The sequence below is a fragment of the Phoca vitulina genome, unplaced genomic scaffold (genome assembly GCF_004348235.1).
Source record: "Phoca vitulina isolate PV1807 unplaced genomic scaffold, GSC_HSeal_1.0 scaffold55, whole genome shotgun sequence".
Taxonomy (NCBI): Eukaryota; Metazoa; Chordata; class Mammalia; order Carnivora; family Phocidae; genus Phoca; species Phoca vitulina.
The window spans coordinates 10,294,292-10,309,762 of record NW_022589758.1 but is presented as its reverse complement, the minus strand read 5'-3'; the positions used below and the strand labels follow the sequence as shown (position 1 = coordinate 10,309,762).

General features: G+C 45.1%; 1 protein-coding gene across 7 annotated transcripts in view; it reads left to right on the top strand.

Annotated features, from left to right (window-relative positions):
- Positions 1-15,471, top strand: part of PCYT1B (phosphate cytidylyltransferase 1, choline, beta) — a 139,802-nt gene that overhangs the window by 51,933 nt on the left and 72,398 nt on the right. For 6 of the 7 annotated variants that reach the window (XM_032389569.1, XM_032389567.1, XM_032389564.1 and 3 more), the window contains exons 2-3: positions 2,251-2,350; positions 13,304-13,420. In XM_032389569.1, coding sequence (XP_032245460.1) covers positions 2,251-2,350; positions 13,304-13,420 — 217 coding nt within the window. Of the gene's footprint in view, positions 1-1,514; positions 1,784-2,250; positions 2,351-13,303; positions 13,421-15,471 lie in introns of those variants that run through there. The other variant, XM_032389568.1, reaches the window with a different exon arrangement.

Below are 15,471 nucleotides of genomic sequence, written 5' to 3'. Positions count from 1 at the left end.
TGACCCATGAGATCATGACTTGAGCCAAAATCAAGAGCCGACCACCCAGCCTACTGAGCCACCCAGGCGCCCCTTTTAAAATTACACAAAGTCAAACACATTTCTTGTCCTGAAGACAGCATGTGCTAAAGGGGCAAAGACGGGCCACCCATGGCCTCCCTCGCCATTCCTTGTCCCTTTACCAGCCACAGCCTTTGGGCCCCAGGTTGGTGTCTGATTCGATGCCAGCCTATTCTGGTTGTGGCCTGCTTTGAAAAGATGAGCTCCGCCAGTCTGATTCTCCCTTAGGAATTTGAATGGGGAAACATGGGAAGAAGCAGTAAGTTGGCTGGAGCTGGGGCAGAAAGACTGAGAAGTTGATGAGTGAGTGTTAGGAAGGGAGGCCAATTGTCACATGTGAGCTGCTGGGTATAGGGGAGTAGAGGCCCGCAGAGACTGGAGTGTAGTGGATGGGTATAGGGTAAATGGGAGTGGGACAGAAAGAGTCATGTGCAGAAAGCAGCCAGGTGCTCCGCACGCTGGAGCCAGACTCTGCACCTTTCCTACTTGCCCCCACCCCCACAATTTCTATGCTGGGAGAGACTTAAAATAATCCTTCGTCTCTTGAGCTTCATGTCTTGAAGGACAGTTGGTTCTTTTCAGCCCTTCTGACCGAAATTAGAACACACAGCCCGTAAATACTGGTAAGGGGATTTGAACCACAGTCTGTGGGAACAGTCTCTGTTCCTCTCACTGCACCCCTTGGCTACATTACAAATGCTGCTCTGGCCCACCATGGCCCACGAGGTCACCTTACTGGATCTGAAAAAGAACCAACAATGGACCCGTTTCCTGAACCCATGTCCCCAGTCTTGGTTTACTTTTGGAGCCCTGAACAGGAAGGTGGGGGTTAAGAAAGTCGCAGGCAACTGGAAAGTCTCCAAACAAGTCTGGGGCAGGACTCCAGCTTCCAGGGCGGAAGGTACTACAATGGGCAGGGGGGTGGGGGTGGGGCAAGGACGGCTTCTTGGCAGTGCAGAAGGGCCCCTGGCTCTTCCCCGACTGGAACTGCTCTTCCCCCTACTTGCTAGCTCCGGTTCTAAGACCGCACCTGACATACAGTCGAATGAGTGAATGAATGATTGATGAATGAGTGAGTGACTAAATGACTGGCAGAAGTGGGTCATGGCCCCTCTTCAAACGTGTGCATCATTCTTCAGTCGTCTTCCCCAGTTAAGGAACACCTGTGTCTGTGTCTGAGCAACAATTCATGCAGCACTAGGAGTACTGTGGACAGCTTTAACAGTACCGGAGCTGATGGAGTGATGCCCACGATAATGCCAGAGTTCCGAGACGACACATGGACAACCCTGGACTGCACTTGCCCTGTTTACAAAAACACCGCTCCCTTTGTCTTCCTCTGGAGAGAGTGAGGTTTTCATTTTAAGAGGCTGACTAAAGGCTGCGGAGCCACTTCCTGGGCAGGCTTCCAAGTGACTACATCTCTCTCCCAGCGCTCCCCAGAGCCCCAGCCCAGGCTGCCTGGGGCGGGGCCTCCAGCTGGCCGTGGCCGTGGCCGTGGCCGTGGCCGTGGCAGTTGGAGCTACCGCAGGAGCATTTATCTGCAGCCCGCCAGAAAGGCTGGGCCCTTAGGTCCTCCCGGGGCACGGATAATGGCTTTGGCCCTTGCGCTGAAGTGACGTCCGAGTTTGTGATTGGCCAGGCTGGTGTGTGTGAAATACGGGTGATGTCTGCCACACTTCTGAGTATGGCATTTCTTCCCGCCGAGTACCCCGGGCTGTGGGTAAGTCTAAAGCTTTGCGGTCTGCCCTGGGTGGTTGTGAAATGTTCAAAGCCGAGCACTGTGACTTTCCAAGGGCATGACTTAGCATATTTTGTGATCCTGTGGGGCCTCAGTTGCCTTTTCTGTGAAAGAGAGATGGTATTCTCCTATATTATGGAAGGATAGGAGAATGTAGCCATCCTAGGCTGTTGCAGGACCAAGAAGAGAGAACCTATAGAGAGTACCTCCTCTGGTACCTGGCATATAGTAGAGAGTGCGGCACTCTCATGATTTCTGAGCATCAGTCAAAAAAAAAAAAAAAGGTTTCAGTGACAAAGTCCCTGTTTTTATCTCTAATGGTATAATATTTCTCTGAAAGACTCAGTGGCTATATTCTGCTTCTGCACCAAAGAAACAAGGCTTCAGGGGAAGATAGTGCCAAAGGAAAGTTTGTCAGACTATATTCCCTTTCTCTTTTTCCCTTCTAGACCCTGACTGCACCTGCCCCATTTGCCGATGAAACCAGCTGCCAGTGCCAAGCACCCCATGAAAAATTGACCATTGCTCAGGCCCGCTTAGGAACACCAGGTGAGGCTGTACTTCTTGTTCTCCGAGTGGGCCCTGTCCTGACGTTTAAAGTAGCAGAGGGGCACCTGGGTGGCTCAGTCGGTTAAGTGTCTGCCTTTGGCTCGGGTCATGATCCCAGGGTTCTGGGATCGAGTCCCACGTCGGGCTCCCTGCTCAGCGGGGAGCCTGCTTCTCCCTCTCCCACTCCCCCTGTTTGTGTTCCTTCTCTCTCTATGTCTCTCTCTGTCAAATAAATAAATAAAATCTTAAAAAATAAATAAAGTAGCAGAGTAGGCCCATCATTACTTGAGCACTTTCAATCGGAGAGTTGAATTTAGAGATTTATAGCACAGTGCAAGAAGGATAAACACCTACACTGAGAAACTGGACCAACCAAAGTAAGCAGGTAAAAGAGCAGGAAATGGAGCCCCAGCCCTGCCATCTCCTAGCTCTACAACTTTGTGCAAGTCAGGAGAATGATCTGAATCTGTTTCTTTTTGTGTCAGTACAAACATTGATACCTGCCTGCTTCACAAGGTTTCAGGGGTGACAAGATTTGGTTCAAAACACCAAAGCAGTTTTTAAACTGTGAAGGCTTATACAAGCCTAGGCTATTATAATTATTATCATTTTTAATGCCTTTTAAAAACGTTTCTCCGATGCGGCACCTGGGTGGCTCAGTTGGTTAAGCGACTGCCTTTGGCTCAGGTCATGATCCTGGAGTCCCGGGATCGGGTCCCGCATCAGGCTCCCTGCTCAGCAGGGAGTCTGCTCCTCTCTCTGACCCTCCCCCCTCTCATGTGCTCTCTCTCCCTCTCTCTCATTCTCTTTCTCAAATAGATAAATAAAACCTTTAAAAAAAAAACAAACAAAAAACGGTTCTCCGAGGGTGCCTTAAATAGCCTGGGCTCTACGCTAGACGTTTGTTGATTCATTAACTCCTTTATACCAGAGATGCCTAGAGATTGAAAAAGACCTATGAAGGACCATCCCAAGAGCTCAGGCATACCTCGTTTCGTTGCACTTCGCTTGAGTGTGCTTCGCAGATGCTGCGGGGTTTTTTTGTTTTGTTTGTTTGTTTGTTTTTACAGATTGAAGGTTTGTGGTAACCCTGTGTCGGACGAGTCATTGGGCGCTATTTTTCCAACAGTATTCGCTCATTTTGTGTCTCTGTCACACTTTGGTCATTCTTGCAAGCATTCAAACTTTTTCATTATTCTATTTGTTAGGGTGATCTGTGATAAGTGATTATGACTTGCTGAAACCTCAGATGACAGCATTTTTTACTATCAGGTGTTATTTTTAATTAAGGCATATACATAGAGGTTTTTTTTAGATATAATGCTATTGCATGCTTAATATACTACAGTATAGTGTAAACATAACTTTTTTTTTTAAGTAATCTCTACACCCATCTCGGGACTTGAACTTACACCCCTGAGATCAAGAGTCACACGCTCTACCAATTGAGCCAGTCAGGTGCCCCTAAACATAACTTTTACATGCACTGGGAAACCAAAAAATTCACTTGACTAGTTTTATCATGGTATTTGCTTTATTGCAGAGGTCTGAAAATGAACCTGCAATATCTCCAAGGTACACCTCTAATTAAAGAGACAACCCGATATGAAATAAAACCCCCAAATAATATGCATGTGTGTGCTTAGGGGTTCAACCTTGCAACACAGATAACTGTAAGTTTTAAGAAGGGCAGATTCATTGGGCCTGGAACAGTCAGGAAAGACCTTGTAGCCAACCTGAGCTGCTTGTTTTGGGAGAAGTGAGATTGGGACTAGGTGGGCAGTCAACAGAAGGGTGTCCCAGGCCAGTGGAAGTGGAAGAGTGAAGGCACAGAGATAGCTGTGTAGGAGTCAATGAGGGACATTCCGGGTGATGTGGCTGGAGTGAAAACTAAGACTAGTTGAGCAGCTGAGCTTTGAGACACTGAAGATGGCATGACTTGGTTTCCACTCACCATGGCAAAAAGCAAACATCCCTGGCTTAAGAGAATCCGTGGGACAAAGGACAATTTGCTTAATAATAATGGGTATTTATTAAGTGCTTACTATTGCTAAGTTCTTTAGATGTACCATGTCCTTTCACTCTACAACTCTGTGGTTAGTACTTTATTTCCCAGAGGAGAGAATGAAGGCTTTCGAGAAGCCATGAATCTCGCAAGGTAAGTGAGTGAGCCGCTGCCAGCGGTCCTCACACTGGAGGTGCATCAGAATCACCTGGAGGGCTCATCAAACTAGATGGTTGGGCCTCACCCCCAGAGTTTCTGATTCAGTCCAAATGGGGTGGGACCTAATCATCTGCTGCTGCAGGGGGACCCACTTGAGCCCCACGGGTAGGTGGTCAAGCTGGGGTTTGACATCAAACCCATTTGTGTTCACGCTTGGGCTCTCGATCATGACTCTCTGTTTCCTTTTGAAGAATATCTTCAAGGGAGTGAGATGAGGAAGCGAGGGCGAGCAAAGTTAATAATCAGCTTTGAGAAAGGCAAGAAGAGGCTTGGGGAAGTAGCTCTTAGCCGCTAAACCAGTTGTTCCCACACTTAAGTGTGCAACAAATCACCTGGTGCCTTGTTAAAGAAGCAGATATCCTGGGGTACCTGGGTGGCTCGGTTGGTCAAGCGTCTGCCTTCGGCTCAGGTCATGATCCCAGGGTCCTGGGATTGGGCCCCGTGTCGGGCTCCCTGCTCAGCGGGGAATCTGCTTCTCCCTCTCCCTCTGCCCACCCCCCCCCCCCCCCCCCCACTGATGCTCGCTCACTTGCTCTCTCAAATAAATAAATAAAACATCTTTTAAAAAAAAGAAAAGCAGATTTCCTGCTCTCTCTCCCTTACCCCTGAATCTGGGATGGGGCCCAAGCATCTGTGTTTTGAGCTAACAGCCAGGTGATTGTGAACTTGGTGGTTTACGGACCATACACTGAGAAATGCTGACCCCAGCAATAAATCCAAAAGCCACAATGGAATTCCAGGTGATTATGAAAGAACTAATTTAACCTAAAGTGAAAGACTGAGCTTCAGGCCACCGAAGAAGAGGCCCCTACTTTGCCCGGGAAAGGGAGGTAGAACTTCCCGTACGTCTGCTACGTGCTGCGTGCTGTACTCTATCTCGTTTGGTCTTTGCGTCTGGTCTCTTACCCATCTGACAGCAAAAACTGGGAGATGGGTAATCTTGTGTCCTTTCTTGAGGACTTGGAGAATGGAAAAGTAACTTGTCAAATGTCCTAGCTGACTGGGTAGAGCTAGGATTTGCCCCCAAGTCCCTTTTACCTCAAATCTCTGCACGGGCCATAGCGGACCGCGGAGCGCAGTGAGAACACAGGCTTTGAACTGGAGGGTGGCAGGTGAACGAGACAGACAAGACATACAGACAGTGGCTGTGATCTTCCGTAGCGGCAGGGCTGTCTGCCTCACTCACTGCTGTTTCACCAGCACCTAGAGACCTTCTTGTCAAATCCTGTGTGCTCAGTAAATACTTCGTGAGTGACTGAGTGAATGAATGGAAGTTTGGGACAAGAGGAGGAGCTTGCCCTCCGGAATAAAATCAGAGAGTTGGGTGTGATGCTCTGAGCTGGCGTCAAGCTGATGGGGTTAGATTGGGTGCTGGTCTGTTGTCTGACCACCAAGCGCTTTAAACGCCAAGAACCAAGTTAGGATAAGGTGGTGGTACATTTTGAAACAGCTGTGTCGTGGGCTCTGTGGAACATGGGTCTCTGCAGGAGTGAGATGAAGCAGAGGTGAACTCTTCGTACTAGAAGAGAAAGTCTCCTGTGGTCTCAGGTGATGACCCTTGGAAGTTATCCAAGAGAGTTTGTGATGTTGATGGGCACCTGGCTGGCAGAGGGGGGGAGGGCCCCATTTTTGTTAGAAACTCCTTTATTTAGAATGTCTAGCACCCATATTAAAATGTGACAAGATGTCAGTTCTTTGATTAGTAGAAGGCACGTGATAGTCTTAGACCACACTCTGATAACCATTGTTTTATTACAGTAGTGGTCCTCTTTGCTGCTTCGAATCCTCTGCCTTGTTCAAGTAGCCATCACCTGCCAGGTGTGTGATGGAGCAGCTCTGGGGTGGGGGTGGGGCTGGGAATGGTGCATCCCTTAACGAGTTCCCTGCTGATGCTGCCTGTCCTGGAACCTCACTGCCAGAAACACTGACGAAGAGTAACTGTTGGTAATGGTTGGAGGGAGTGACAGGGAGATTATCCAAATATAATTGTTGGGGCATTGTGCTGTTAGTAGAAAACAAGAAAAACATCATTGCTTTTTTGGAACGTTTGGTAATTTTCAAGACTACTAAGCAATTACCTTTTTGTGGTGCTGTCTTGAGCATTCCATCAAAAAGACAAACAGACCCACATTTGGGGTTTATAATGTACTTCAAGATTATAGTTATAAGTGAAGTCTTTATCTCCTTCACTGGCCCTATTTTATGACTTAGTACAATTGCCTACAATATGTTGCACAATTGTCAGTCTGCCCAAAGAGGGGCTGGCATATAAATTCTAAAAGAGGTAATGACAAACTCTGCTCATCGCTCTTAGCTCCTGTATGTTCTCTGTGAGCCACAAGAGAAGGAACACAGTAGAACAATTGGAATTGGCACCTTTGGTCTGAGCTCAATTAGTCCAGCTGTGGAACTATGAACCTGCAAGGTTTCATATCTATCAGAGACCGAGAATCACTCCTCTGTCTTCAGATAAAGGAGAAGTCCAAGTGATTGTTTCATAGGTCCCTTTTCATCACAGCTGCTTTTTATCTTAAAAGGAAATTCAGTTCTAATTGCCTGTTTTCTTTCTCAAAGGGGGATTTATGTTGTTCCATTTCCATGGTGTGTAGAGTTTGCCAAATTCATTTTTTTAAGAACTACCTCAATGAATTTTGCCTTGTTTGTGTGCACCTGTACTATAATTTTCCTTAAATATACCCTTTTTTGAAAAGAGTTACTTATTTATTTTAGAGAGAGCAAGTGAGAGAGCACGAGCAGGAGGGGCAGAGGGAGAAAGAATCCGAGCACACTTGGCACTGAGCGCGGAGCCTGACACAGGGCTTGATCCCACGCCACGACCCTGAGATCAGGACCTGAGCCGAAACCAAGAGTCAGATGCTTAACCAACTGTGCCACCCAGGCACCCCTAAATATACTTTTTTAAAATTTAAATTTAAGTATTTAAAAAGTTAACACCAATCACTATCAGTAAAAGCTGGCTATAAGTAGAAGGAAATTATCAAGTTTATATAAAGCTATTGTAAACTTGATAAAATATGTAATTATTAGATTTTTAAAGGCTAATTTTTGTGCCACCATTTTTGTACATCAATTGTACACAAAAACAATACTAGTGACTGTAATTAGTGGGTGTTTAGTACTAATCCTGCTCTTTTTAAAAAGAATTCATATTGGAATGTAGTTTTCTAGAAGGCGCCATGAGTTAGAAGAAAGGGCAGTGAAGTTTGGCTCATACTCACATTTCGTCACAGCTTCGTTGTACGATATTGGGTAAGCTGCTTAACTAGGCTGAGCTTCCATTGCCCCTCTATGAAATAAGGATAGTAAGTCCATTCTCTCCCACACACATTAGAATTGATGCAAAGATTGAGTGAAAGATAGGTGCTTGGTAAATCATATGGACTTTTAAAGCACTGTTTAAATGTAGGTTAAAAGCCATAATCAAAAATGAATAGTCATCCATTTGTTGTTGCCTGAGTCTGAAGGAATACCAAGAAAAGCCATAACGCAGCCCACAAAAATGTGAGTTCAGGTATAATGCAGTTGGTGATTGCCTTCTGTCTGACCATATAGTAGGTGGATGTTCAACTTTTTCTAACTGCCCAACTGCCTTGCAGTGTGATCGTACCATTTTACATTCCCACTGGCATTGTTCGAGAGTTCCAGTTGCTCTCTACCCTCGCCAAGAATTGGTAGGGTCAATATATTTTTAAATTCTTAGCTGTTCTAAGGGTATGAAGTAGTCTATTATTCTAGCTTTAATTTCTATTTCCCTGATAACTAATGATATTAAAGATCTTTTCATGAGCTTATTTGCCATTCATATATTTATTTTCTTTGGTGAAGTGTCTGTTCAAATTTCTTGCCCTTTTTTAAAATGAGGTATTTCTTATTGATTTTTGACAGTTCTTTTGTATTCTAGATACAAGGCTTAGATCAGATATATATTTTGCAAATATTTTCTCCCTGTCTGACTTGCCTTTGTATTTTTGTAAAAATGTCTTTTGAAGATGTGAGTTTGAAGTAAGGTCCAATTTATTTTTATTATTTTTTGGCTTTATAATGTGTCCTTTTGGGGCCTATTCAAGAAATTTTTTTAAAGATTTTATTTATTTGAGAGAGAGAGAGAGAGCTAGAGAGTGAGCATGAGTGGGGGGAGGAAGAGCAGAAGGAGAGGGAGAAGCAGACTCCCCGCTGAGCAGGGAGCCTGACATGACAAGGGGCTCGATCCCAGGACCCTGAGGTTATGACCCGAGCCGAAGTCAGAGGCTTAACAGACTGAGCCACCCAGGTGCCCCCTATTCAAGAAATTTTTGCCAAACCCACAGTCACTAAAATTCTCTCCCCATTTCTTGTAGAAGTTTCACAACTTTAGTCCATACATTTAGATCTATGATACATTTTGAGTTAATTTTCATATATGGTGTGAGATGTGAGGCAAGCATAGCTCCCTCACCATTTCATTTGTTTATAAGTGCTGAATAACTTAGAAAAATTTGGAGTGTAAGATCCAGGAAGTTAAAAAAAAGTCAGATTTCCCCACAATACTATACCATGGTCATTATTTGTATCCATGAGTCTTTTTTTTCTTTAAGATTTTATTTATTTTTTTGACAGAGAGAGACACAGCGAGAGAGGGAACACAAGCAGGGGGAGTGGGAGAGGGAGAAGCAGGCTTCTCGCTGAGCAGGGAGCCTGATGCGGGGCTCGATCCCAGGACCCCGGGATCATGACCTGAACCGAAGGCAGACGCCTAACGACTGAGCCACCCAGGCGCCCCTGTATCCATGATTCTTAAGCAAATATTCAGCATCATTTTGGTGTTATGTGTAGTTCATTATATGGAAATTATTTGGAACATAGCAATCGACATGTGCTATACATATAGGCATTTTACCAGAACATCACATTTATCTGATAGACCTCACTCTGTCCATTCAGGATAAACAGCAATGTATTTGAAATACTTCTGAGAATTTATAATTGTCTGTGGGCAGAAAATTTATAATGCCATTGTATTCATTTTCTATGCTGCATAACATACTGCCGCAGAATTAGTGGCTTAAAACAATGCAGATTTATTACGTCATAATTTATGTGGGCCGGGAGCCTGGCTAAGCGGAGTCCTCTGCTCAGGATCCCGCAAGGTTGCGTTTAAGGTGTCACCCAGGACTCATCTCTCACCTGGAGGCTTGATGGTGAGAGACCTGTTTCCAAGCTCACTCAGGTTGTTTCCTTGCAGCTCTAAGACCAAAGATCTAGCTTTTTGCTGGTTGTCAGCCAGAGGCCACTGTCAGCCCCTAGGAGATACCTGTAGTTCCTTGCCACGTGGCCCTATCACAACACGATAGCTTCCTTCAAAGCCACCGAGAGAGAAAGAGTGAGTCTGCTAGCAATATGGAATCTTACATAGTGGAACGTAATCATGGGAGTGCCATCCATCCTCTTTGCCATACTCAACTGGTTAGAAACAAGTCACAGGTCCCACTCGCATTTCATTTTTTTAAAAGATTTTATTTATTTATTTGACAATGAGAGCGAGCACAAGCAGGGGGAGTGGCAGTTGGAGGGAGAGGGAGAAGCAGGCTCCCTGCTAAGCAGGGAGCCGGATGCGGGGTTCCATCCCAGGACCCTGGGATCATGACCCGAGCCGAAGGCAGTTGCTTAACCAACTGAGCCACCCAGGCGCCCACCCCACTCACATTTCAAAGGGAGGAGTTGGCACCAAGGCGTGAACACCAGGTGGCAGGGATCCCTGGGAGGACCCTTAAGGTCTCTCCACCATGGCCATGATGTAGTTGGGTTCCCACTCGGGATCATTGCCAGACCTCCAGCTTCACCAGCCAGTGGTTCCCAACATAGATGCTCTGGAGAATGCCCAAATGCTTAAAAAGATGTCTGGAAAAATCTGAAACAAAAGAATAAAAGAAATAAACATACAAACTAAAAAAAAGCCACACTCTTAAAAACTTTATTGTAGAGAATTTCATACATACACAAAGGTAGAACAATATAATGAACCTTCATGTGTTTGTCATCTATAGCTATCAACCACCACCCCATGCCAGTCTTACCCCATGCACGCCCCCATCCACTGCCCCCTCTTGAATTATTTGAAACAAAGCCCTGGGCTTCCTATCATTCCATCCATAAATATTTCTGTATAAATGTCTTAAAAAACCAGTTTTTAAAAACATAACCATTACACCATTTTTTCACCTAAAAATTAACAGTAATTCTTTAATATCACCAAATATCCAGTGTTCCAATTTCTGATTATCTTATGTCCTCATTCACTGATAGTTAGTTTGAACCCAAATCCAAATAATATCTATACATTCAAGATGTTGATAAGTCTTCAGTTATTTATTTAAAGATTTTATTTATTTATTTGACAGAGAGGGAACACAAGCAGGGGGAGTGGGAGAGGGAGAAGCAGGCTTCCTGTGGAGCAGGGAGCCCGATGTGGGGCTCAATCCCAGGACCCTGGGATCATGACCTGAGCTGCTTAATGACTGAGCCACCCAGGCGCCCCTTGAATAAGTCTTTTAAATCTCTCATCTGCAGACCCACTTCCATTCCATCTTTCTTTGTCTTTTTTTTTTTTTTTCTTGAAGCACTCATTTGTTAAGATTGGTTTTTAGTTTGGGGTGTTGTTCTTTTTTTTTTTTTTTTGGTCCCGTTTCCCAGTCTGGAAATTGCTGACACACTACAATTTTAAAAAGTGAGCTTATTGCAAAATCAACTCCACAAATACTCTTCAAAGATTTACTAAATGGTCTTTTTCTTGGTAATTAAGTCATCTTTCTTTACTTTTCTTTCCTCCCTGCTTCCTGAATTCATTTATCTTGATCACCTCTGAATCAATAACAAAAAGTTTTGCAAAACTGCCATCTGCTTTCCCCTGGGATTTATATCTTAAAAAAATTTTCCTCAATTGAATTCAAATTGAATAAGAGCATTGAAACCAAGGATCCCTCATTAGACAGTTTGTTATTTCAAAGCATTTTCTATTTACCATGCCTTATTTAGAATCCAGTATAATCCTGTGAAGGCAATTCTGTTTGTTCAGAATGGTGTATAATTGGGAATAACTGCAATTCCCTGACATAAAGTCTCTTGAGTTCTTTTTTATTAGAGAAATTTAATTTATTAGAAACATTGTACCATCTGAATCTATTAATGTAACATTCCTTTTAATTTATATTCCAAATTAATGAGGTTATACTACATCAAGAAGTAATCACAATTTTAAATCTGTTTTAAAAATCATTCACCAGAAGTTTGCATTGATTTCTTTTTTAAATTTATTTTTATAACATCATTATAATACATGCATGTACTGGAAAAAGTCAGTAGGACTCTTAGGCTTATTAGAAAAAAAACCCAGTGACTCAACAATCCCTTTCCCTACCTGCCCTCACCCCAATTCTTGTTTCCTATAGACACTCACCATTTGATGATCTTAACTTTCCAAAATGTTGTGCACATCTCTCATCCACTGTCATTGCCATTCTTGTTTCCTCTGCCCTGGGGGATTATACCTTTTAATTTATTTTTTTTTGGGCGGGGGGATATACCTTTTTAATTCTTTACCTGTAATTCTTGTAGTATTTGGGAGGAAGTGGAAATAAATGCATATATGTTCAGTTTGCCGTATTTAGCTTTTAGTTTGCCATATTTTCACTTTCTGGTTCCTTCGTCGATAGCCCAGAATGGTGTAAAAGTTGGCACCCAAGCCCTCTACCCCCAATGTCTCCGTGTTGTTGGAGGAGGTGGGTCTTTGGGCTGTCTGAGCCAAGTGTCATCCTGTAGTTTCTAGTGCGTCTCCCGGCCTCCAGGGGGCTGTGGCGAGCCTATCCCTCTCTGTCATGGAATGGCACTTCCCAGAGCACCATATGGCCCCGTGAGAATGTCTCGTGAGGCCTCTTCTCTCTTGACCCTTGTCCCTCAGAGGGACTGTAGTGTTGGTCGCTGACCTGCAACACTGAGGGCCACCCCCACATGTCACCTGACTCTTCTGTCTTTGGGGCACGTGTCCCCCCCCCCCCATCTCTTACGACGCCAAAGAGGTCAGAGAGTGAGCTTCGTGCAGTGGCGCGCCGGAGGGAAGTAAGCCCAGGTTGGCAGCATCCGCCCGTTCCGGTGGTGCACGTCCCGCCCCGGCGGCTTCCGGGCTTCCGGTGGCCTGGAGCTGGGAGGAAAGGCGCGCGCCCGTCTCTCGGAGCTGCACGAGCACACTCCCGCACGCCGCTGCCTTGGGGAGCGGGTCTCCGGGGCCTCCGTTCAGGACTGCCCGAGTCAAGAACGAAGTCGTTTTTCCTCTTCATTAAGCGCCTCGCTTACTCCTGCCTCGATAGCCCCGCTGGGCTGACTCTGCCAACCCTTGGCTGGCGCCTGGGCTGTCTGAATCTGCCGGCTCAGACACCCCAGACTCGACTCTGGGTTCAGAGAACTCCGGGCCGCCCTGTGTTTGTCTCTCCTGTTGGCTTAAAATGTGTGTTCTGGGTCGCTCTTACGCTCTTAGTTCTCTGTTTTTACTCCACTTTGCTAGCCTCCGAAGAGCCTCTTTGTAAAAGTCACTGTGTGCCCTAATAGACTGGTGGTACCCAGACATGGTGTTTTATCCAGGTAAACCTCCTCACGCTGGTGTCCTGATGACAGAAGCATCAGGTCACAGGGCTGCCTTCTTCTGCGGTTGTGTTGATGACACTTTGTTTCTTCCACAGTTGACAGGCCTGTCAGAGTCTACGCGGATGGAATATTTGACCTCTTCCATTCTGGTCATGCAAGGGCACTTATGCAAGCAAAAACACTGTTTCCCAACAGCTACTTGTTGGTTGGAGGTAAGAATTGCATTTTCTCTTTGTCTAGAAAATTCCTTTATAAGGTGCCTCCTGAAAAGGATCCCTTTCAGAGTTCCATTATTAAAATCTCACTGGTTATTACTCCCACTTCAACCGATACTGGCTCACTTGTTGGCTGTCTGAAATTTAACGTGACGTTTAAAAAGCCATAGGGGAAATCACCTCATGGGGTTAGACACCACTGAGTCCCCGAGAGAGACAGACTAATAATACCAAGTGCAACCGCTTCATGTTTCCCATTAATGCCTTTCTTCTTGTGATCGAGGCATGATCAAATTTATGTTTCTAAAATTTTCTGGAAGGTTAGGAGAAAAACAATGTTATTTTGATTTCAAATCCTAGAGAGCTGAGGGGCTTAAGGATGATTAAGGGTAAACAAGGTCACTGTCTGTTTGCTTTGTGTGGCCCACAGCACTTCGGATGCTGCTGTGCTAAGTGTCCTGGCTGACGATAACCTAGTTAACGGGGCTTATGTACTGTGTGTTAAAGAAATGGAGATTTAGATACCTGCGTAATTTTGGTTCACAGTGAAGGAAATGGCTTACTTCATAAGCTTGTGGAAGAAGGGTGGTTGGATGTGGATGGAAATTTTCCTCCTCCAGAAGGCCTACTACCCATTTCAGTTTGGGTAAAGGGGATAGTGCCTGCCTCGCGACACCTGCATCTCTCCTCTGTAGCTTCTGGAAGCACCATATCCTTTCATGGTGATCAGTTTTTGTGCCATTAGCTGAACTAGGCACTGTCAACCCTGAAACCCCTCCTGTGAGGAAAAAGGTGCTGTTAAGAGACCATGTCTCTGTGTTTTTGTTTTTGTTTTTTTTTAAGATTTTATTTATTTGACAGAGAGAGACACAGCGAGAGCGGGAACACAAGCAGGGGGAGTGGGAGAGGGAGAAGCAGGCTTCCCGCGGAGCAGGGAGCCCGATGCGGGGCTTGATCCCAGGACCCCGGGATCATGACCTGAGCCGAAGGCAGATGCTTAACGACTGAGCCACCCAGGCGCCCCCATGTCTCTGTTTTTAAAGTATTTTGTTACCTTCTGCAAGTTTAAGACTATGTTTTGGATATTTGAGAAGCATCTTTCTACAGATTTTACTGAGGATGGTGACCACGTGGTTATTGAATGGAGTTCTTTCCAGAAGGAAGAGATGATAAAAGGCAATAAGTACTGGACAAGTCATGCAGAGGGCACCCAAGGCAGGCAGAGAGCCCATCTGTTGTTCATTTCTGTTTATCTCGAGTGGAAAACCATTTCTGAAAGGAGCCCTACCACCTGGAGTGTGGTCCTGAGCTGCTGAGGCCCTGGGGAGACCTCTGCAGTGTTTTGGTGACCCAAGCTGGGAGGTGGTTTGATGTGGGTCACGCTTAGTGGGAACGCTAGCCAGAGCTGTGGGTGATCACGTTAAGGGTGATACCAGGGGCATGGTAGCAGAGCTCACTTACCGTGAGGGGCATCGCTGTAGCAAACACGTTTGGATAAAATTGTGGACAAGTACAGTCTTCCTTTGAGCTGTGTAGCAGTTGCCTTCCTCTAAAATGCAGCATCTATCCCAGCTATTCCAGAAATGCTTTGTGATGAGAAGAAAAACAAAGTTAGTTTCTAGACTCAAATGATTTAAAACAGTAGTGCAGGGTCATTCAGAAATCCTGCGTGTTGTGTCAAAAATCTCCCACGAAGCTGCCCCACACCTTGCAAGATGTTTAGCATCATTGGCACCTTTCCCACTAAATGCCAGTAGCTGCCTCCAATCATCGTGGCAACTAAAGATGCCCCACCAATTTCCTGAAATGCTTCCTAGGGGATGATGAGGCCCCTGCTGATAACCATTGTCTTAGACTAGGAGTCTTCAAACTTTGTTCCCCACATCCCTAAAACAATTTTGAAAAACCAAATACCTTTTTGCAGTTTTTTTAAGTTGACATCTAAAATTTTCTATTCTAAGTTTATTTTTTTTTTTTTTTTAAGATTTTATTTATTTATTTGGGAGAGAGAGAGACAGAGTTTGTGAGAGAGAGCACAAGCGGGGAGG